This window comes from Ricinus communis, chromosome 1 (genome assembly GCF_019578655.1).
Source record: "Ricinus communis isolate WT05 ecotype wild-type chromosome 1, ASM1957865v1, whole genome shotgun sequence".
Lineage (NCBI taxonomy): Eukaryota > Viridiplantae > Streptophyta > Magnoliopsida > Malpighiales > Euphorbiaceae > Ricinus > Ricinus communis.
The window spans coordinates 35,148,900-35,171,304 of NC_063256.1; the positions used below are offsets into that span (position 1 = coordinate 35,148,900).

At 29.7% G+C, this 22,405-nt stretch overlaps 4 protein-coding genes across 12 annotated transcripts; 3 read left to right on the forward strand and 1 right to left on the reverse strand.

Moving 5' to 3' along the window:
- Positions 1-1,057: 1,057 nt before the first annotated feature.
- On the reverse strand, positions 1,058-3,439 carry LOC8278071 (glucan endo-1,3-beta-glucosidase). The gene is made up of 3 exons (XM_002532802.4): positions 2,308-3,439; positions 1,514-1,793; positions 1,058-1,412 (listed from the first exon to the last, which is right to left on the reverse strand). The coding sequence occupies exons 1-3, from the start codon at positions 3,337-3,339 to the stop codon at positions 1,258-1,260; spliced, it is 1,467 nt and encodes a 488-aa protein (XP_002532848.2). The 5' UTR covers positions 3,340-3,439; the 3' UTR covers positions 1,058-1,257.
- Positions 3,440-6,823: 3,384 nt separating this feature from the next.
- LOC125370097 (pentatricopeptide repeat-containing protein At4g11690) lies at positions 6,824-10,894 on the forward strand. 6 transcript variants are annotated; one of them, XM_048374029.1, is made up of 3 exons: positions 6,824-8,683; positions 8,776-8,859; positions 9,384-10,894. In XM_048374029.1, exon 1 carries the CDS (start codon positions 6,864-6,866, stop codon positions 8,559-8,561), a length of 1,698 nt encoding a protein of 565 aa, XP_048229986.1. In that variant the 5' UTR covers positions 6,824-6,863; the 3' UTR covers positions 8,562-8,683; positions 8,776-8,859; positions 9,384-10,894. The 6 variants fall into 6 exon arrangements, with proteins under 6 accessions (XP_048229986.1, XP_048229997.1, XP_048229989.1 ...); XM_048374040.1 differs by having other exon boundaries at positions 9,471-10,894; XM_048374032.1 differs by having other exon boundaries at positions 6,824-9,707; positions 9,821-10,894.
- Positions 9,689-10,894, forward strand: LOC125370098. Of its 2 annotated transcripts, none has more exons than XM_048374061.1 (2): positions 9,689-10,373; positions 10,516-10,894. In XM_048374061.1, the coding sequence occupies exons 1-2, from the start codon at positions 9,689-9,691 to the stop codon at positions 10,548-10,550; spliced, it is 720 nt and encodes a 239-aa protein (XP_048230018.1). In that variant the 3' UTR covers positions 10,551-10,894. The 2 variants fall into 2 exon arrangements, with proteins under 2 accessions (XP_048230018.1, XP_048230024.1); XM_048374067.1 differs by having other exon boundaries at positions 9,689-10,217.
- Positions 10,895-16,100: 5,206 nt separating this feature from the next.
- On the forward strand, positions 16,101-19,964 carry LOC125368741 (methyl-CpG-binding domain-containing protein 5). 3 transcript variants are annotated; one of them, XR_007214485.1, is made up of 4 exons: positions 16,101-16,561; positions 18,389-18,511; positions 18,592-18,896; positions 19,706-19,964. XR_007214485.1 is itself a non-coding variant. In XM_048370327.1 (3 exons), the coding sequence occupies exons 1-3, from the start codon at positions 16,196-16,198 to the stop codon at positions 18,805-18,807; spliced, it is 705 nt and encodes a 234-aa protein (XP_048226284.1). In that variant the 5' UTR covers positions 16,102-16,195; the 3' UTR covers positions 18,808-19,229. The 3 variants fall into 3 exon arrangements, 1 of the variants encoding a protein (XP_048226284.1); XR_007214486.1 differs by lacking the exon at positions 19,706-19,964 and adding an exon at positions 19,091-19,229; XM_048370327.1 differs by lacking the exon at positions 19,706-19,964 and having other exon boundaries at positions 16,102-16,561; positions 18,592-19,229.
- Positions 19,965-22,405: the final 2,441 nt, after the last annotated feature.

A 22,405-nucleotide genomic window follows, 5' to 3' on the forward strand; every position in this document is an offset into this window, starting at 1 on the left:
GGATCATATCAACACAGTTATTAGAAAAAAAAAAAACAAAATTCTCTTAGTCATGAAAGTTTTCTCTTTATGTTTATTGACATTACTGTATGAGAAGTGAGAATTTAGAAAAGTTTGAGCATGCTAATATTCTCAATATCGTTTCAATTCTAACAGATGTCGTCAAAGAGATTGAAATAGGAGCACATTGCAAGATGAGATATTGAATTTTTTGGGCTGCTGAAGAACTGAGTATCGGCCTGGAAAGGTTTTTCTTATAACAAGGAAATAGGGCCTGAGTGTTTTTCTTTTCCACAATTACTTTTAAAAATAATAATAATAATAATAATAAAATATCTATATTTTTATGAAATTTATGATATTTTTATCTTTTCACTTTTCTTATATTAAAATATCAAAAATATAATCTTTAGACTTTTTCTTAAAATTATGATTTTAATTATTTTTTAACTTTTTAGTTACTTTTAGATAAAATAACTAAAAACAATAACACTATAAATTTTAAAAATTAAAAATATAATATTTTGAAAAAATATTATATAATAAAAATAATATTTTTATTTAATTTTAAATTTTTTTTCAAAATAATAATCATTCAAAACCGGTTTAAAAACTCTTTAAAAAAAAATTTAAATAATCCATATGATTTCCTAATACAATCTTTATATATATCAAATTCTATATTCAAAAAGTTATATTATATATTCTTTATTTTTTGTATTTAAAAAGTTATATTATAGAATGATACTCTAATATATTTTTTTATTTTTTAAATATAAAATTAAGAGTTATGAAAAGTTAAATTTCACTTTCTTCTATATTTAATAAATGCACTATAAATTTATATACTTTTGATTTAATCAAAATTCATAATTTTTATTTTTTTATTGACAAAAATTAAAAAAAAATAAAATCCATTAAATTTATATAAAATATTTTTAAATACTATTTATTATAAAAAGTACCCTTAAAAATATTCTAGGAGCAAAAAGTTTTAAATTCAAATTATGTTCTTGTATAGATAAAGATCGCATAAATAACAAAATAAAAAACACTATATAGAATCAAGAAATTTAATTTCAAAAGCAAACCCTACCAAGAAGGAAAAGACCATTCCCAATTCCAGGTGCACCTATAATAAACAACATACAAAACATCAAATAAATAATACAAAACTACATGCACACAATGAGGCTGCCCTTTCCTTTTTCAAACTTTTTCTTTTTGTTTTTGGACCCACCCCACAAAGTTATTAACTCACAATAAATTATAAAATAAGAAAAGATTCAAATTTACAAAAATCAAGCAACATCCCACCACAGCATTCCTGAATAATAATCTCGTCGATCCTCCCGCCACCGACTTCTCTTCCAGCTTTAGCCCGTCAAAAGGATAACTACACGCCTCGTAACCTGCACTCATTACCACCATAAAATTTCCCTTTATTATTAATTACGTACTAAATAAATAATTAAATATCTTTCACGGCAGTGGTAAAATTTATTTTACGTACTTGGATCAGAGTTGGTGAGCCTTCCTGTGTGGTTAAAATCACAGTTATAATCCTGCCGACCAAAGGTCTGATAATAGGCGTTCATTGCGTATGATGCATGTGACCGCACTGTATTCGGGTCGAAGCATGGCCCGCCTGCTTGTATTGCTCTGCAATCTACTCCGGTGCTGCACACGTAATCTATGTTTTTCTGCAACGCATCTTCGCTAGCGTCTGATTTCGGCACGCACCACTTCTTGCCCTGGCTTGACGATGGTGCCGGTGCTGTGGGACCCTTCGCCTGTTTCGATCAAAATCAAATTAAGGGTCATGATTAGACTATAAATAGTACTTAGATTTTGTCGATTTTATTATGTCGGGAATAGAATATTATAATTTCTTTTTTCTAACAATACAAAAGACAAAGGGCGGGAAGTAAAGCTTTTTCACGGAAATACCCCCATCCGTATGCCTGAAAGTGCGGGTTAGTTTAGTCATTTAACAACTGAAGACATTGTCGTCTGCCACTTTTGAAAAAGCTGTCAGTGTTTCAGAGCTCAGATCACAGAAATAGTGAGCTTAACCACGTATCAAACATTCATTTGGTCGATCTCAATAGTCAAACCAGATTCCAAAAATCGGAAAGTCCCAAAGCCAGGCTTACAAATTCTAAACGTAGTTACCAGATACCATATTAAAACTCTTTACATTTAAGAGCTAATTACTATTATTAACAGGAAAACATTAACCACCGCAACTAATTTGACCATTAGCGAAAAGAATTAAGAATGAGGAAGAAAAGCAAAAAGAAGTACCCGCGGGTTACGCAAAACGCCGACGTCATAAACGGGCGTAAAGTCCGGTTTAAACAACCCGAAATTCTGCTCCGAAACGGTCGGTTTAAGATTCTCGTTAAAAAGAGCGAAAAGGTAAGTCTCGAAAGTTCTATTAGGCATCAAAGGAGTTCCTATCCCAGAATTCACATGCTTCACGAGATTTCCATTATACGACAGCGCATTCTCCAAGCTCACACCCGGTTGATTCGGGTCACCTGCTGAAGGCCAACCCGTTTCCGCTACAACAATATCAACATCCTCATAACCTAACCTTTTCATCGCTGAAAAAACTGCATCAAGCTGAGCATCAAACATGTTGGTGTAATTCTTCCCAGTAGCTGAGTCGAAAACGCCACCGTTTGGCTTAAACAGAGCGTAGTTTAACGTCTCTGATCTGAAACCAAAGTAGGGATATGGATTAACCATGAAGGGAGACTTAGTTTGACGGTGATATTCAAGAATCGGAGCAAATATTCTCTTATCGTAACCCTTACGAAAGCGGCCAGTACTCGGTGGTTCAGATGACGATAATATCCCTAACGAATGCGGCGTGGAGACTTTAACGGCAGTGATGTTAGCGATTTCAAGAGCTGATTTGAGTGCTTTCATGGCAGGCAAAGTGTGAGCTATTAGGTTTTTATCAGCAGTAGCGAGGATCTCGTTACCTACTGCGATGTATTTGATGAGAGTCTGAGGGTAAAATGGTAAAATGTTGGATGAAATCCATGACTTAGCGGCGTCAAGTTTTGAGAGGGAAGGGATGTCACCGTTTCCTACTGTGACGGTTACGGAAATACCGGTGTTGGCAAAGGCGCGGAGAATGTCGGGGTTGGCGTCAAAGATCTTGATGCTGTTGATGGTGGTTTGGGATTTGAGGAATGCAGCAACTTGTGATGGTGGTGGGAGGTTGTTTGCGACTGTGCCGTAGTTGACACCCACTGTATAGGTGGCGGTGGTGGAAGGGAGGAGGATGAGAAGGAGGAGAAGAGGAGAGAAGTAAGGGTTTGCCATTTTCTCCTTTTTCTATTTTTTTTCTTTCTGGGTTTTCAGAGTGAGTGCAGCAGAAATAGAGAGAGTTAGGAGGAAGCAAATGGGAAGTAAAGGAGTGTAATGTGGGGTCCCACATTTATATGACTTTTTTTATATTGAAAAGTTGAAGTGTAGTGGGGAAGAACATTTTGAAAGCGAGTGCCAGTGCGACTGCTGGTAGCTTAGCAATTTACAAGAGACAAAATTAATGATCAAATTATTACATAATAATAACAATAATTTCTCGAGAATAAACATAAAAGAAAGCAATTGTGAATTTGAGGAGTATTTAATTAACAGGAAAATTAGCATAACTTTGATAAATATCGTTTGTTTTTCATTTTCACACTTATGCCTTTATTTTTATTTACATGCATAAGGGTAATTAAAAATTACTTACTTAAATAAAATTATTAGTAATAATAATATTTTACATTATTAAAATTACATCTGAAATTTTGAGATAAACAATAAATAATTGTATCTAAAGTAATTTAATTTTATTAATAATAATAATAATAACAATACACTATTTGATTTGATTTAATAAAAAATACAATAAACATATTATTTCAACTTGAATAAAAAAAATTTGAATGAATGTAAATATAATTGTCTATATATAAAAGTTTTTATAAGCATCGAGAATAATATAAAGAAAAAATTTATTTATATTATAGAAAAGAAAAAACTTCAAATAATAAGAGGTATACAATTTACAAAATGTAAGTATTTTTTTCATTATTATTGAAATATTTTAGTAATAAAATAAATTTAAATAGACCATAAAATGATAATTTATTAATTGATGATTAATGAAAAGTTATCTAAATTATTTATTTAAATATTTATAGTAATAGACTAAATTCATTAAAGTCCAAGAAAATTTATAAAAAGATTAAGTTGAAAATAAAGTAAAAAATAGACTTTTATGAGTATTAACAAAAATATATATATAAAAAGTATTTATCTTTTTAAAAGAAAAAATATTTCAGATAAAGATTTGTATAATCAACAATGAAAATATTTTTCACTATTATTGGAATTTTTAATAATAAAATAAATTAAAATAGACTAGTAAAATGATAGTTTATTAAATGATAGTTAATGAAGAGTTATGTAATTTCTTTATTTAGATATTCTTAGAAATAGATTAATTCACCAAAATATAAAAAAAAAAATCTGTAAATAAATTGTCAAAAAAAAAGAGAAAAATAAATTAAAAATCTTATTTATATATTGTTAAAAATCATCGTATCAAGTGTTTATTTATTTTGCTAGGTGATTCATAAAAAACGATCGTGAAATGGTGAGATTAATAAATTGATATATTAAAATTTAATAGAAAAATAATTAATTTGTACAATGCAGATAAAATTTATAATTATTATATACAATAATTATTTCTTAATACAATTTTTATTTAGTTAGTTAAAAAAATATAACTAGTTTACTCTTATATTTCAGCATATTTATTTGATAAGAAAAATTAAAACATGCTAGTCGTTTATCGTTCGTTACACAATTGTTAATTATTATTTTAATTATAAAATTAAAATTGATAGATACAATTTAATAAATTTTTAATATTTAATATTAATTTATAATATTTTAAATAATAATAATAAATTAATTAATTTTAAATATTTTTAATAGATATATATATATAAATATAAATTAGGAGTTTAGTTTCTTTTTCCTTCCAATAAAGAAAAACCTTTATTGGCAAACTTCATGTAACGAAGCACCCATGTCTTAAAATCAATGCAACATTGGTGGTTGAATTGAAATTCAAATGGATAGGAATATTTTAATGATATTAAATCTTATGTATAAGTTGAATTGAAAAATTATGAGTTAAATTGATGGGCTCACACCAATTTAGAAGTATAAGCTAATTCATTTTTGTTTGTTTAATTTAGACTGATCTTTTTTCTTTTTCCTTTATTTAACAATTAGAAATATCATTTCCATTTTATTATAAAATTGTGATATAAAAAAGCAGAACAATCTTTTTGTAACATTTTTAATAATTACTATATTGTTTTACTCTCTATGTACTGCATTTACATTTACTAGCACCTTAATTTATATAATAAAGAATTTTATCGTTCATTTAAATTTATAAAAAAACTTTTAAAACATATAAATTTATATAACTATTTTAAAATGTTTTCACGCTGATATGGATGCGAATGTAGGAAATATGTTAGCAAAATTGATGCTAAATGTTCTTTTGATTGTTGTAATTTATGTTATTATGTAATTATACATATTTAATTTGGATATAATCATATATATAATAAAAAATTTATCGTTCATTTAAATTAATAGAAAAACCTTTAAAAACATAAATTTATATAATTATTTTTAAATGTCTTCACACTGATATGGATGTGAATGTAGGAAATATATTAGCAAAATTGATGTTAAATGTTCTTTTGATTGTTTAATTTGTGTTATTATGTAATTACACATATTTAATTTGGATATAATCATATATTATTATTTCTCTTAATATAATAGTTTTGATTAGTTATTAATTTTAATTTTTTATATTTAATTTTTTAAATTTAATTATAGTGATAATCATATAAAAATTAAACATAATAAATTAGTAATCTTTAGAAAAATTGTATGAATTGTAATAGAAATCAACTAAAAACCAATTTTAAAATAACATTGAAGACTAATATAGTAGTCTATAATTTTAATAATCATGTGATATAATTGCTAAATGCTCTCTATTTTATTTCCTATGATCTTCCACTATTTTCAATTAGTAACTACAGTAAAATAAAATAGTTATTGTAATATATTAGAGACTATTAATTTTGGGTTGCAGCATTTTAGCTATTAATAAAAGTGGCCGCTAAATGATTGTTATTCATCTTTAGCTACCATTTAGAAACTATTTTGATGGTAACTAAAATCACTTTTTTTTTCTGTAGTGATATTTTTACCTTGAAAAACAATAAAAATAAAATATTTGTTATTGTTATTGTTCTATATTATTTATTTATTTTTCTCAAATAAAAAAATTGTTGAAACTGTTCTTTTTCCTTTTCATTTTTTTTTTGTAAATCATTTAAAAATGAAACTTATTTTCAATGAACTAATAATTATTATTTTTATGCTAATTCTTTTCATATTTTCCCATTACATACTCTTAATGTTTACTTTATTTGTTTGACTTTTATCTTTTCACCTTTTTCTATTCATATCATATAAACCTCTTTCTTATTATTTTTCTTCTCATCATATTTTTATATATAATTAAATAGTTGTTAATCTTATATAACCAAAAAAAATGTTTAATATATTAAAAAGAACAACTAATTCTAAAACAAACAGGCCCTTGAGAAAATTGTGCAGCTCCGCCCGGTTCTGTTTTTAAGAACTACCGGTTCGGTTCCGACCCAGTTTCAGATTCCAAACCGGATCGCGGACCTATAACTGTTTGCTGTTTCAAAGCAGCCAGTAGCTGTTCAACAAGGAAAATAAAAATGCAGCAACAAACTCTCGTTCTCGTTTCGAAAATGGCGAAGAGCCCTCCTCTCAAAGCTCTCTCACTCTTCAATTCCTCAATTAATCAAGGCATTAACCCGACTCACCAGTCTGTTTTCTTTATTGTTCACTACCTCCTGAAGTTCAACTTGAAATCTGAAGTCCAATCTCTCCTTCTCCAAATTCTCTCTAATCGAATCTCCTCTCCATTCTTCACTGTTTCATCTCTTCTCGAAAATCTAACAGAACCTATTTCGATCCCATGCCCAAAAATCAGTTCCCTTATTTATGAATCAATTATCAGTGTTTATATTCAATCTGGGTCGATAGAGCTAGCTGTGCTTTACTTTAATCAAATGGTTGATAAAGGCCTTGTTTTCGAACCCAATATTTTTAATACCCTTTTGGATTCTTTAGTTAAATCAAAATGTTTTGAGAAGTTATGGTTCGTTTTTAATGAGGTAAAGGGTAAGATTGAATTGGATGTGTATACTTATGGAATAATGATAAAGGGCTGTTGTGAGGCTGGTGTTTTTTATAAAGGTTTTGAGCTATTGACTGACTTAGAGAAAATGGGTTTGTCTCCTAATGTTGTTATTTATACTACTTTAATTGATGGGTGTTGTAAGAATGGTGATGTTAGGAGAGCAAAACTCTTGTTCAATAAAATGGGAGAGGTGAATTTGGTTGCTAATCAATATACTTATACGGTTTTGATTAATGGGTTCTTTAAAAAGGGACTTAGAAAAGATGGGTTTGAGTTGTTTGAGAAGATGCAGCTTGATGGGGTCTTTCCTAATTTATATACTTACAATTGTATGATCAATGAGTTTTGCAATGAAGGGAAACTGCATAAAGCTTATGAATTGTTTGACGAAATGTGTAAGAGAGGTGTGGTATCTAATGTTGTTACTTATAATACTTTGATTAGTGGGTTGTGTAGAAAGACAAGGATTTGGGAGGCTGAGAAGTTGGTGGATCAAATGAAGAGAGCTGGTATTAGTCCAAATTTAGTTACATATAATACTCTAATACATGGGTTTTGTAGTGTACAGAAGTTGGAAAAGGCTTTAAGTTTGTTTGAACAATTAAAGTCAAATGGTTTATCTCCATCTTTGTTTACTTATAATATTTTGATTGAAGGATATTCCAACGGAGGAAACTGGGTGGATGTCACTGATTTAGTGAGGGAGATGGAGGAGAGAGGCATTTCTCCTTCTAAAGTGACATATACGATCTTAACTAACGCACATGTTCGGCTTGGAGACATGGAGAAAGCATTTCATTTTTATTCTTCTATGGAGAAAGTTGGCTTAGTTCCTGATGTCCACATCTATGGCGTGTTATTACATGGCTTGTGTGTGAAAGGTAACATGAAAGAAGCATCAAAACTCTTTAGATCAATGGCTGAAATGAAGTTGGAACCTAATGAAGTTGTATACAATACAATGATTAATGGTTACTGCAAAGAAGGCAACTCCTTTAGGGCCTTGAGGTTTCTCAAAGAAATGGAGGACAAGAGATTGGTTCCAAATGTGGCTAGTTATAGTTCTACCATTGGAATTTTGTGCAAGGATGGTAAGTGGCAAGAAGCTGAGATCTTACTAAACAAAATGAGAGGGTCGGGATTGGAACCATCAGTTTCAATCTATAACATAATCTCGAAAGCTAAATACAGTAAAGAATTGTTGACTTGAAACACTAACGTGGATTTAGAGAAAAAACTGGAAGTGGAGAGATAACATTAAGAAGGCTGTCTTCTGACTTCAATCTTAATGCTTTCATTGCCGAAGTATAAGCAAAGAGATTCACTAGAAGAGTTAAGTATTGACAAATGCACTTTTGTTGATATCAACTTTTGATGTATGCATAATGGAAGATCTTTTCAACTTAATTGTTTTATAACTGCAGAAGGGTATGTGTCAGCTATCTTTGGCTTCATAACAAGCAGTCTCTCATATGTTTTCACTGTCTCAGATATCACCTTTTGAAATGGTAACTACATGCTTATTTAAATGACTAATGTTAAAATGTCTTTTCAAATGTTGTATTGAAATGATTGCATTTTCCTTTACTCAACACCCCGTCATTCTTTCTTCTCTTGCAGATGATAGAAATTAAGCAGTTGATTGGTACAAATTAGTAGGGATTTTATTCCTTTCTTTCTTTAGAAAGATGATTGAGTTAATCCTCGATTATATGGGATTTTTCCTCTCTTTCCTTGTATAGCTTCATGTACTGTAGATTATATATACTGTAATTCTTCTTTTGTTAATGATCATAAAAAGAAATTCCTTCATAATTGTGTTGATTGATATGGTATCAGAGCCACCTTCAATATTCTTTTGGAATTGAAGCTGGCACAATTATTATTTCTGTTTATACGCTTCTGTTGTAGTTTCTTCTTTGTGCCATTGTCACTATGTCTGATTCAAAAAAGGGTGACAATAGTTCTTATGAGAGAAACAACAACTCTACAACTGTTTTTCTAATACAGGAAAATTCTCTAATCACCTCAGAACGCCTTGATGGAACCAACTATATCGAATGGTCCCTGAATGCCCAAAATAAGATTCATGGACGAAAGCCTTGGGGTTTTATTTCAGGTACGAAAGTCCCATCAAAAGATGAACTTTCAGAAGGGTATGAATCATGGCAAGAAGAAAATTGCTTGGTCAAATCATGGCTTTTTGATGCAATGACAAAAGACATCAGACCATTATTTCTTCGCTTGGACACGGCAAAAAAAATATAGGATGCTGTGAAACAATCATATTCTGTCGAGCAAGATGCTTCAAAGGCATATCAACTCCATTGTGAAGTGATGTCTATTTGGCAAGATGGTGAGTCCATTATTTCTTATTTTGGAAAACTACAAAAGATTTGGCAGCAATTTGATGATATTGATGACTGTACTATGGAGTGTACAATTGATATCACCAAATTTACTGCAAAGGTAAATGCACAACGTGTGTATATTTTTTTGGCTGGATTGGATTCTCAATTGGATGGGGTAAGAGGCCGAGTACTTGCTACTAGACCCCTCCCAAATATCCAGAGTGTGTATGCTGTGGTTTGTGCTGAAGCTAATCAACAATTAGCCATGATTGGAGGGACACTTGGAGAAGGAGCTGCAATGATCACAAGAAGGACCTCCTCATCAAAAAAGGATCGTAAATGTACTCATTGTAATGGCACAGGTCACACAATAGAGACATGTTTTCGACTGCATGGGTATCCAGATTGGCACCCCAAAAGTAAGAAGGCACCTCAAGCATCCTCTAATAACCAAAAGGAGAACACCAACCCAAAGGTTAATCTAGCCACAAGTTATGAATTTGCTGCTCAATCAGGTACATCCCTTACTAGTAATAGTGATTGGATAATTGATTCAGGTGCAACAAATCATATGACTTGTGATAGACACAAATTCAGTCAGCTATCCTCTAATTGCTCTATGAGTGCTGTTATTAATGCTAATGGAGTTTCTTCACCAATTGTTAGTATTGGTACTGTCCCATTATCTCTTTCTTTTGATATAAAAGATGTATTATTTGTGCCATCATTAAAGTGTAACCTTCTTTCAGTACAAAAATTAACCAAATCCATAATCTTTCTTGTACCTTTTTTTCCACTCACTGTGTTTTTCAGGACCTTCACATCAAGTTGAAGATTGGCAGTGGTAGAGAAAGAGGAGGATTGTACTATCTGGACGATGGTTTTCAACAGCAAAGGGCAAGCTCATGCGGTACAAGAGAATTCAGTTGACAAGAAAAAAGAACAGATATGGTTATGGCATAAACGAATGGGACATCCATCTTTCTTTTATTTGAAAAAAATTATTTCCTTCATTATTTGTTGGATTTAGTGTCTCAGATTTTACTTAAACTTGTGCTCTAGCAAAAGGTCATCATACTCACTTTCCTTCAAGTGAAAATAAAACAAGTAAGCCATTCACTTTGGTTCACCCTGATGTTTAGGGGCCAGCACCTATATCAACTCTTAATGGAATAAAATGGTATATTTCTTTTGTTGATGACTGCACTAAAATGACTTGGATTTATCTAATGAAAAAGAAAAGTGAAGTAAGTTCTATTATTTGTCTTTTTCATAAGATGATTTTAACTCAATTTGGTATGTCAATAAAGGTTTTTAGATCAGATAATGGGGGAGAATATCTGAACCAAGAACTAAAAGAGTTTATGGCATATGTTGGCATGATTCATCAAACAACATGCCTTTACTCACCGCAACAAAATGGCGTTGCAGAACGGAAAAATAGACAGCTCTTGGAAGTCACTCAATCTTTTCTAATTGAAGGACATGTTCCTTCTTATTTATGGGGAGAAGCCTTAAGTTATGCAGTTTACGTAATTAATCGAACTCCTTCAAGTACTCTTGATTATCGACGACCACTAGATGTATTATCTGATTATTGCAATCTTCCTCCTCTTGTTCATTTACCCCCTAAATTTTTTGGATGTGTTGTTTACGTTCATTTGTATCCCTATCTGAGAAATAAGCTTGAATCTCGAGTTGTAAAATGCATTTTTCTGGGATATGGTAAATTATCAAAAGGGGTACAAATGCTACGATCCTTCTTCTAAAGACTTCATGTCTCTATGGATGTTGTCTTCCATGAAAATGAGTTTTTTTTTACTCTCTAGATTCTTCACTTCAGGGGGAGACACATAATGAAGTGATCAATCTTGATGTGCTAACATTTCTCCCATTGCATGAAAAGCATATTACTGCACCGAGAAAGGATTCACATATTCTAGAAATTACAGAGAGGGGTGATGAAAATTCTGAGTTGGAAATAGCAGGGAAAGGTGATGAAAACACTGAGCTGGATGAATGTGATGAATTACAAGGTGATTCTCTCACAGATAGTACTGATCCTTCTGCACCACCAGGCCAACCATGTCAGTCTTCACCTGAGGTAACTTCTGAATACCACATTCCAGCTCGTGCTAACCGTGGTATACATCCTGCTAGATATGAACCTGATATTAAAATCAAAACAAACTATCCTATTACTAATCAAGTGTCTTATCATCGTTTATCAAAGTCATGTACATCTTATGTACTGCAATTATCATCTACCTTAGGAGGCACGAGGTGGACCCAAGCTATGGCAAAAGAAATAGCCGCACTTGAAAAAAATGCTACTTGGTATATGGTGCCTCTCTCCAATTGAAAAAGGATAGTGGGGTGTAGATGGATATTTGCAGTTAAACATAAAGCTGATGGAACGGTTGAAAGGTTCAAAGCACGGTTAGTTGCAAAAGGTTATACACAGTCTTATGGAGTTGATTATCAAGAAACTTTTTGCACCTATTGCCAAGCTTGATACAATAAGAGTACTATTATCCTTGGCTGCTAATCAAGATTGGCCTCTTCTTCAATTTGATGTCAAGAATGCCTTCCTTCACGAAGATCTCGTTGAAGAAGTTTACATGGATCCTCCTCCTAGAATTGAAAAGTACTCAAAGACTACAATGGTGTGCAAACTAAAAAAGGCGTTATATAGATTGAAACAATCTCCAAGGGCATGGTTTGGTAGATTTATGCAATCCATGAAGTCGTTTAGGTACAAGCAAAGTAACGCAGATCACACATTGTTTTTTAAACATAGACATGGAAAAGTAACTGCGTTGATTATCTATGTGGATGATATGGTGCTAACATGTGATGATTTGGATGAGATCGAAAATCTCCAAAAATACTTAGCCTGTGAGTTTGAAATGAAAAAGCTTGGTAATTTGAAGTACTTCCTTGGTATTGAAATAACTAGATCAAAGAATGATATTTTCTTATCTCAACGAAAATATGTTCTTGATTTGTTAGTTGAGACAGGAATGCTTAGTTGCAAACCTATAACTATTCCCATTGAACAAAATCATAAGTTATACTATTGTTTAGGTGAATCTCCAACTGACAAAGCAAGGTATCAAATACTTATGGGAAAATTGATTTATTTATCTCACACTAGACCTGATATTGCCTATGTAGTAAGTGTGGTGAGTCAATTTATGCATGATCCTCAAAAATCACATATGAAGGTTGTTGAGCGCATGTTGAAATACTTAAAACATGCTCCAGGGAGAGGGTTAATTTTCAAGAAGCATGATCATTTGAAAATAAATGGTTATAGTGATGCAGATTGGGCAGGATCAGCTGATGATAGAAGGTCGACGTTAGGTTATTTCACTTTTGTTGGAAGAAATCTTGTAACTTGGAGATGCAAGAAATAACCAGTTGTTGCAAGATCAAGTGCCGAGGCAGAATATAGAGGCATGGTTTTTGGAGTATGTGAATTGTTGTGGCTAAAGAAATTGCTTGAAGAACTATACATTGGTTCTCAAGACTCAATGAAACTATATTGTGATAATACTTCAGCTATTGAGATTGCTCGCAACCTAGTTCAACATGATCATACAAAGCACATAAAAATTGATAGACACTTCATAAAAGAAAAACTGGAAGCTGGAACTATTTCATTACCCTTTGTAAAGTCTGAAGATCAACTCGCCGATATACTTACCAAGGTTGTTTCTAGCAAAGTTTTTGATAAAACTTTATGCAAGTTATTCACGTGTGATATCCATGCACCAACTTGAGGAGGAGTGATAGAAATTAAGCAGTTGTTTGGGACAAAGTAGGAAAGATTTTATTTATTTTTTTCTTTAGAAAGATGATTGAGTCAATCCTTGATTATAGGGGATTTTTCCTCTCTTTCCTTGTATAGCTTCATGTACTGTAGATTATATATACTATAATTATTCTTTTGTTAATGATCATAAAAAGAAATTCCTTCATAATTGTGTTGATTGATAGCGGATATTGAAAAATCTATACAAATTGGATTGAGAATTATGAAGGAGAGTCCATGAATCATTCGATTAAGTTGACCGGTTAAGTGAGTTCAAGAGAAATTTCTATATAAATTTTTATTTAATTTAATTTGTAAGTGAAATGGAGAATAAAAAAACAACAACAAATACTTCATTCGTTTCATACTAATTATCTTTTTTGTTTAAAAATAAAAAAATTTCAATTATCTATCAACTTTATAAATCCAATCCAACATTAATTCTTCCTTCTCTATTTTATCCGTGTATTGGAATAGATATAATAAATTTTACAATAATTATAGAAGTGTAATTTTATAGAAAACAAGCATACTTAGTGAGATTAAACTGAGGTTAGCATATTTCTTTAGCTGGTCATCACTGTCAGATCGTTGCTTCTATAAAATTAGTTGTTGGGAGTTTGATAGCGGCTGGTATAGTCTATATTATGGTTGCCATGTTTAGTAACCTCAGTTATTCTGAGTCTGGTGGTGAAATCCATTTCCGCAGTAATGTAATGGAGGAGAAGGAATCGTGGAATTCTTTTGTTAAGGTTGATTGAAATTGGAGAAGATAATAGAACTGGGACATGTAAAATTGTTTGATGTTCAAAACGACGACGTATAGCTATGACGTGCATTTGTCATCTCATTTTTTCTATTTCAACATTAAACGGAAAAGAATTTAATGATTTTCTAATTAAAATTTATACAATTTTATAATACAAATTAAAAATCAATCACCAAGTAAAAATTGAAACTGAATTCACAAAATTGATATTCTGTCCAAGGAAATTGAAATAGATAAACTATTAATGTTTTAATATTTTTTTAAAAAAAAAATTATATTTTCAAAGAAAAAGCCAAAAATAATAAATATTAACTAATAAAATATATAAATATTTATAATTGATTAATTACAATAAGAATAAGTATAAAGAGAGAGATTTCACTTTTTAAATGTAGAGAGTCAAATCCACTTTCTACTTTATATTTAAAGAATAGAGAGTGTGTTGCAGTTTTATTTTATTAAATAACTCTTTATAATAAAAAATTTAGCTTATATAAATTTCAAGATGTTCTTAGATTTAGATTAGTTTATATATAAAATTACCATGTTAATGAAGGGTAATTGGATCATTTTATTATTATTTTCTTTGTGTGGTGTGTGCCATATAGGCAAAGACATGATGCCTAGCAATCAATTTCATCCATTAGGATAGAACTGCAACTAGTAGCCAAATTAGGGTATACTTGCAAAAAATTTAAAACATTTGGACAAAAGTGAGAAAGAGAAGAAAATAAGGTTTCTCTTAAAAGAAATTATTAGGCCATAGCAAAATTAAAATTCGAGACACCATGCAATTCTACCAAAGAATCGAAGGGTAATAGTTATCTTCCTGGATTATTTCATATTATACTATTTAAATATTTAAGAAATTATATATTTTTATTTTTTTAATATTAATTTTATACTAACAAGTAATTTTGATAGAAGTTCTGTTAAGTATTATTTATTATTTATTTTTAATACAAAAATTACTTTATTATATTTTATTTATTATACTATAATTTATTTGTTATTTACTTCTCCTATATAAAGTTAAAACAATTAAAAAGTTAAAAAAACTAAGAAACTAAATTAATAAAAATTATTTTTTATTATTTTATCAAATCAAAAAATTTAATACGTGTACAAAATAATAAATTAAATATTTCTAATTTTTTAAAATTTATCAATACAGTAATATAAAAAAATATCTTAAAAATATTTATTTATTAATTCTAATATTATATAAATTAATACTATCAATATAATTGATATTACTATATTTTAGAATTAGATAATTAAAAATTAATTTATTAGTAAATATAATTTTTAAAAATATAATTTTTTTATAATTATTAATTATTATCTAAATAGAAATATGATTCATCAGTTAATATGATATTAAAATATAATTGATATATGTTATTTTTTAAAATAATTATTATCTATTTAATCTAATTATTATCTAATAAAAAATTAATTATTATCTAATTAAAAATTAATATTAAAATAAATATTTAATTAAAATATAATTTGTTAATCAATAAATTAATATAAATTTAAATTATGTATTAAAATAAGTACATATATTAAAATAAAAAATTTATGTGTCAAAATAAAATACACATACAAAAAATTTAAATTTTAAAGATTAACATATATAAATATTTTAATATAAAATTATAAAATAAATAAATAAAGATATTAGAAAGAAATGATCTAATATGAAAAAAGATAAGAAATAAAATGAATTTGTAAAAAACAAACAAGTATAAATATATAAATCTAAATTCAACGGCCAAGATCGTGCCAGGTCGGGCGGCTTTCACAAACTTGTGAAATGCAAAAAGTCAAACAACAACGAATAATCCAGAGATTTTTCGCGGACACCCAATTTGTCACCGAAAATCTTGAAGCAAAGTTGCTCAATGTCAAACTCAACGCATACGGGTCAAGCCACGAACCCGATATGCCGAGCCGACCCGCATAGTTCCGACCAGCCTGACCTAGCTGAAGATCCACTTCTTCGAAACGGCTCATTTATCGATGCGACCACAATCAAACCAAACATAGACAACAATGTTAGTAATAACAATAACAATAATAATTATCAACAACAAGAAGCGAATGTTGGTGTGGAACAGTCTGAAGCGACGCCGCTGAAGTCGAGGAGGAAAGTACCTGTGACTATGGCGCCTGCTCCATCTGCTGACTCTGCGAATTGGTTACCGCCGGGTTGGTTGGTTGAAGATAGGGTTAGGGCCTCCGGTGCTACAGCTGGCACTGTCGATAAGGTCTTTTTTTAAACAAAAATAATTTTTTTTAATTTGCTATAAATTTATGTGTTGATTTATTGTCGTTCAGGTGATGCTCTGTTTGGCTGCTTTTAATTTATATGTATTAAATTATGTTACTTTTAATTTCGCAATGTCTATATATGAAAATTAAGAACTGGTTTAGGTTGAGAGTGGTTTTCTCTTTTGTTAATTTCGGAAGTCAAATAATATAAATGGCCTTATTATTAATCTCTAGATTTTACTGTGAGTGAAAGATCTCAGTTTTTTTGTTTTGTTCTTGTTCCCTTATTGAAGAGTGATTTACTATCTCTTAGCTTGGTTCACTTTTCCTCTTTAAAATGTGAATAGAACAGAGAGTAGCTCAGGAATTTTATGGAATTTATTCCTTTAGATGTGTTAATTAGAAAAAAAAAAAAAAAACTGAGAGGAAAATCTCTTTGTTAGGGAATAATGGTCGCCTCAATAAACAGTAGACAGTTGTGTTTTTTCTGTTTGTATTTTTAATTACTGTTAGATTTTTATGTCACATTGTTCCATATTTAAACCGATAAGCTTGAGATGCCCGGTATAGTGTCCAGTTTTGTTTGGGTCTGATTCGCAAAGAAAGAAAACTGACTGTAATGGTTGCATTGAAAGTAAACGGAAACATAATCACACACTTGTTTTGCAAATCTTTTAGTACTCTCTATACTTGTGCAACCGTTCTTTTCTTTATCTGGTTAGTTTCAGCTCTAAAATGTCAGGAGGATAGTAAGTTCTCCATACATGTTATAGTTAAGCACATATCTAAGTAATGTTCCCTAGTAGCTGGTTGTGCTCCCTCAGGCTGGTGTTATTATACACTTAATTGTTCTGCAGCATCGTCATTGATGAGATTTAAATATAGTCAGCGAGCTCCAGTGGTGGGAAATATATAATTATATGGAAAGAAAAAGAAGCTTTTCTAATTTCCTTTTTCTATTCATTTTCTTGGAAAGAGGCCGTACAAGGTTGGAATCAATCACCTACAAAAATGAGAGGTGGCAAAGTTGCTGCAAATTCATATGTATTGTTGGTATCCTGGACTTTCTTCTCTCAACAATAACTGCTGTAGATCAAATGCCTGTACCGTATAATTTATAAGGGCACGTCCTGGAAATTTGCTTGGGGAGGGTGCTTGTCATGTCCTGGTCATCAAATTGATGCCTTGAGCAACTCATTGTGTTTGTACTTTGTTATTCTCAATCCATTCAGTTCTCCATACTCAAGCCTGTTGTTCCTATTCTGAAGCCCAAGGATTGGCTTTTATCTAGCAAACTCATAGGAGAGCTGTAGGGATTTGCTAATGAATTTTCTATAAACTTTCAATCTAGGCCCTAGGCTAGAATCCATCCAAATTTGGTGGAGAGGCAATGGAATTAATGTTGATATTGCAGCAAGGATGCCTTGGTGTTAAGAAATCAGACTTGATGCTAAACAAGATGGTTAAGAAATGTTTTGAGTGAGCTGATATTTTTATGGATTGTAATTCACTTATTGCATGTGGAGTAATGGTCTTCATACAATGTGGACTATATCTCTTATAGCTAGACTGCTGGAGCTAATAGTGGTTTCCCTGGATTGACTTGTAGATTTAATATATAACAGCTACTTAATTTGTGTTTCTATCAATCGATACGATACCAACTAATAGAATTTGAAACAATATTTTTGGATCTGGAAGTTTAAAAATCTTATCCTAATAAAGAAAGAGAAAAGAGTGAATGTTTTGTGTTTTTTTTGTTGGAACTTTCCTTTCTATGAACTGTAACTGAACATGCTTTAAATGCTCTCTACCTTGTGCAGTATTACATCGAACCTGTAACAGGTCGTAGATTCAGGTCCAAGAAAGAGGTGCAGTATTTTCTGGAAACAGGAACTAAAAAGAAGACAAAAAGAGGAATGGAGAATTCTGAGGGAGATGTAAATGTGAGAAACAGAACTCTTTTATCAAGCTACTCAATCCTTCTTTGTTTCTTTCTCAAGATTAACTTTAATTAATTCTGTAGTTTACAGAGAGTCCCGGGAGTCAAAAATCCAAGAAGGCCAGTAAGAATGCAAAGGTCCAAAAAAGGAACTTTGATTATTTGAATGTGCCTGATAGGATTGAATGGGCTCTTATAGATGCAAATCAAGATGCCTGGACTCCCTTCCTTGGAGGTCAAAAGGTGGCTGAATATGACAGGCAAAACTGGGACTTTGAGATGCTGCATTTGCATCATTAATGTCCAGGAGTGGTGACACACTGTTTTGAAGGTTTTTGGAATCCTGCCAGCTGAATCATCAATAGTTGTTGCAAACAGGCCAATAACAGGTGTCCCTTTTTCCTTTCCTCACTCTTTCTCACTTGCATTTTCCAAATTACATCTCTATCCTCACAAAATTTTTATTTGTACACTATTCCGTGTGACAACTGATTAGTGTTCTACCTTTTTTGATCACTAGATTTTGGGTATAGGATCAGTATTACATTTATCTAGCTTTCAGTTAACTTTATGTTTGATCTAGGAGCAAATTTTTGACGGGGCATCCTTCCAGCTTCAATGTAGACTGAAGAGCCTTGACATTTTGTAATATCATCTTTGGAATACACCTTAGGTACCTGCTGTTAGGTAGTTTATATATAGCAAACTTTGCTATTTTGCCATTTTGCTTTATTATGCACCTTTAATTTGAAAATGCATTATGATTCATTAGGAATCGACCCCATAAATATACACAGGGAGAGAAAGAGAGAGAGCTAGGTACGTGTTAGAAACTTAGAATCAACTTACTTGAATTGTAAAGTTTCTTAAGAGTGTCCTATAACTTATGCAACTTGCACATAAATCATTCTTGTGGTATTAAGTCAATTGAATATCTGAAGAATTTTCATCTAAATTTCTTCGAAACTGAACTTTTCTATTGAATATAACAGTGAAGCTTGAACATTCTTAGTCCAGAGATCATAATGAAAATGCCGGGTGTGTTATTAATGTGATGTGAACGAATCTGCTCTGTAAGAGCTACCTGTCAATATTTTAAATTCTTACAGCACTTACCCAGTATCTCCCTTTGTATTTTTGCAATTGCAACAAACTTGACATGGAATCTCTTACACAAGCCTTTCTCCTAAACATGCAGTCTTAATATATGAGCAAGTTGCATCTAGTTTTGTTCCTGTTATGAAATGGCTGCCCTGCAAGTGCTACCAAACAACAAATCTCAAGTCCTGTATAGAGCAAGAGCAAGCCATGTCAATCTCTCATTGGTGATATTATAAGAAAAGACTTTTTGGAGATGCCATGAAATTGCAAATATAGCATATAGTCAAGAGTTTCTTTGAATAGAATGAAAAATGACGATGCTGATAGAAATATACAACTTATTTATAGACTTGAAATTGCTCGACTCCATTCACTACCAATATAAGATTTGTACTTGTCAAGAAATTGTCTTGCGGCCAGTCCATTCTTGCCTTTAAAACTAATTAATTAAACTTAGGATTTTTTTTTTTTAACCTTACTGTAAAAGAGTTTATCATGGTAAACCAATAAAAAATTTAGTCCTAAATTCTGAATTTTACACTTTTAATAAATTTTATTTATTTTTTAAATTTTAAAATAAATATTTAAGCTTTCAATTTATTTTTACGAAAAAAATAATGTATCAAATCAATTCTACTTATTAATATAAAAAATTTATTGCATCTAGATGTAAAATATGTGAAAAAGCAATATATGAAATTTTTAAGAGTCATATTATTAAGTTTATTATTCTTTTAGTAAGTACAATTGATTTCTTACGTCATCTTTTTTATTATAAAATTTTAAAAATTATTATCAGAAAATATTTTTGAAAACAATAGATGTTTGCTTAAAAATTTTAAAATAATTGAATAAAATTATGAAAAAGTGTAAAATTCAAGATTTTATTTATAATTAGGTCAAAAAAATTACGGAGCTTTTTATAAATATCTTAAAATTAATAAAAATATCTTTTTTGTTGTATAAATTTTTCTTTTTCAAAAATATTATTTTTAATTTTTTTTTTTTTAAAAAAAAGCGGTCCTCAATTATTTTTCAGTTGTTCTTTTGGCTGTTTTACAAAAAAGAAAAAGAAAATTTTTAAAAAAACTAAAACTATAATTTTGAAAAAAACTAGAAATATTGTATTTTTAATATTTTAATAGAGTAAAAAAATTAACATCGTAAATTTGATTAAAAAATAAAAAATATAGATTTTCTTTTTAATTTTTCCAGAAAAATTAAGCAGGCTGTGAGTAGATCCTTCCTAGCCACCTTAAACTTAGACTAATACCTGGTCTATAGGAAGGGGAAACCCTCTATAATTCGGATCTTGTCCCAATTACCTCTCAATTTTGCACTAATGTTTATAATTACATTAAATTATCACAATCACAAAAATACGACATTTGTTTCATCCGTCAATTACAAATCCTCAGCGCATATACAACGTCAACACTTTTGTTGCATATTACAAATCATATGTCGCAAATTATAATTTAAAAATATCATAGTATAATTATTTATTAGAAAATAGTTCCCTGGAGTCGGTCGACAATTTTTAAAAATATAATAACACTTAATCACGTTCGAAAGTTAAAAAGATAAATTTAATATATTGAAAAATCAAAGAGAACTCAAGATTTTAGCTGATTTTGATGGAGCAGAACAATATAAACTATAATGTAATTAATGTAAAGTTCTCCCCAAAATAGATATTTGACTGAAATAAAAGAAAATATTGGTTTGTTGTATTAAGAGTAAGACTTAAAAAATAAAAACAAAAATGAAAAAGTGTAAGATTTAATGGAAAATTTCTGACAAATAGTAAAGCAAAAGGTAAGTTATGAGAATTTAACTATCATTTAACAGTGTATGAAAGTTTTAGTTATTTGTAGAATTTCCCAATTTTAATATTCTCACTCTCATCCAATAAATAAAGTGCTGAAAGATTTAATTATTAATCATTTAAACATGCATTGCAAGCTATCATAATAATTATTTTAGTTATAAATAATAATATGAAATAAATTTATAGATAATATTTTATAGAATTCTTTAATATTTTATTATATAGCATTTCAAAGAATAATAGCAATTTAAAATATTTTTCAATCTGTTTTTTTTTTAAATATATATGTTAAGATTTAGAGTTAAATACTATTTACCTCTTGTGATTTGACCTTACATATGACTTAGTTCCTGCATCTTTCTATTATAATTAAATCCTCTTGAGTTCTAATAAACTAACTACTACCTCTTTCGTGTTAGTCGAATGACTAAATTGGTAATTTAATATTATAATTTGATTTTTGAATTTACTATTAAAAATTACTTTTATTATCAAATTATAGTAAATTTTTATTTTTAGCACAAGTTGATTTCAGTGACTAATTAAAATAATAAATTTTACTTGTTTATATCTTTTATTTCTTTTAGTAAATAATATAATTCTAAGAAAATTTAAACCTATTAAAAATACTTATTTTATCAAATATTATTAGATTACTATGTAGTTTAATTTTAAATTTATTTTTAACATACAAGATTAACATGATCTCTTTATTGATAGTGAATTTGTCAACTTAGTGTGTCTAGATTATTTCACTAGATTAAGATATAATTGTTTAATTTAATTTTTACTTTTTTATATAGTTTAACTATAATATATAATAAAAATAACAATAGAATGATATTTTCTAACTAGAAATGTTTATTTTATATTAATAACTAGAATTAAATTATATAGTAATTCAATAATATTATTGTAAATATAAGTAGTTTTAAAATGTTTAAATTATTTGAATTAAATTGTATT

What these genes read in the sequence shown, in the direction of transcription:
- LOC8278071 (XM_002532802.4), bottom strand. Translation starts at nt 3,339, where the DNA reads ATGGCAAACCCTTACTTCTCTCCTCTTCTCCTCCTTCTCATCCTCCTC. An exon ending in GCGTTTTGCGTAACCCGCGG is followed by an intron (nt 1,794 to 2,307) that starts GTACTTCTTTTT and finishes TGATCGAAACAG; the next exon opens with GCGAAGGGTCCCACAGCACC. An exon ending in GCTCACCAACTCTGATCCAA is followed by an intron (nt 1,413 to 1,513) that starts GTACGTAAAATA and finishes TAATGAGTGCAG; the next exon opens with GTTACGAGGCGTGTAGTTAT.
- LOC125370097 (XM_048374032.1), top strand. Translation starts at nt 6,864, where the DNA reads ATGCAGCAACAAACTCTCGTTCTCGTTTCGAAAATGGCGAAGAGCCCT.
- LOC125370098 (XM_048374061.1), top strand. Translation starts at nt 9,689, where the DNA reads ATGTCTATTTGGCAAGATGGTGAGTCCATTATTTCTTATTTTGGAAAA. An exon ending in TTCACCAATTGTTAGTATTG is followed by an intron (nt 10,374 to 10,515) that starts GTACTGTCCCAT and finishes TGTGTTTTTCAG; the next exon opens with GACCTTCACATCAAGTTGAA.
- LOC125368741 (XM_048370327.1), top strand. Translation starts at nt 16,196, where the DNA reads ATGTCAAACTCAACGCATACGGGTCAAGCCACGAACCCGATATGCCGA. An exon ending in CAGCTGGCACTGTCGATAAG is followed by an intron (nt 16,562 to 18,388) that starts GTCTTTTTTTAA and finishes TACCTTGTGCAG; the next exon opens with TATTACATCGAACCTGTAAC. An exon ending in ATTCTGAGGGAGATGTAAAT is followed by an intron (nt 18,512 to 18,591) that starts GTGAGAAACAGA and finishes TTAATTCTGTAG; the next exon opens with TTTACAGAGAGTCCCGGGAG.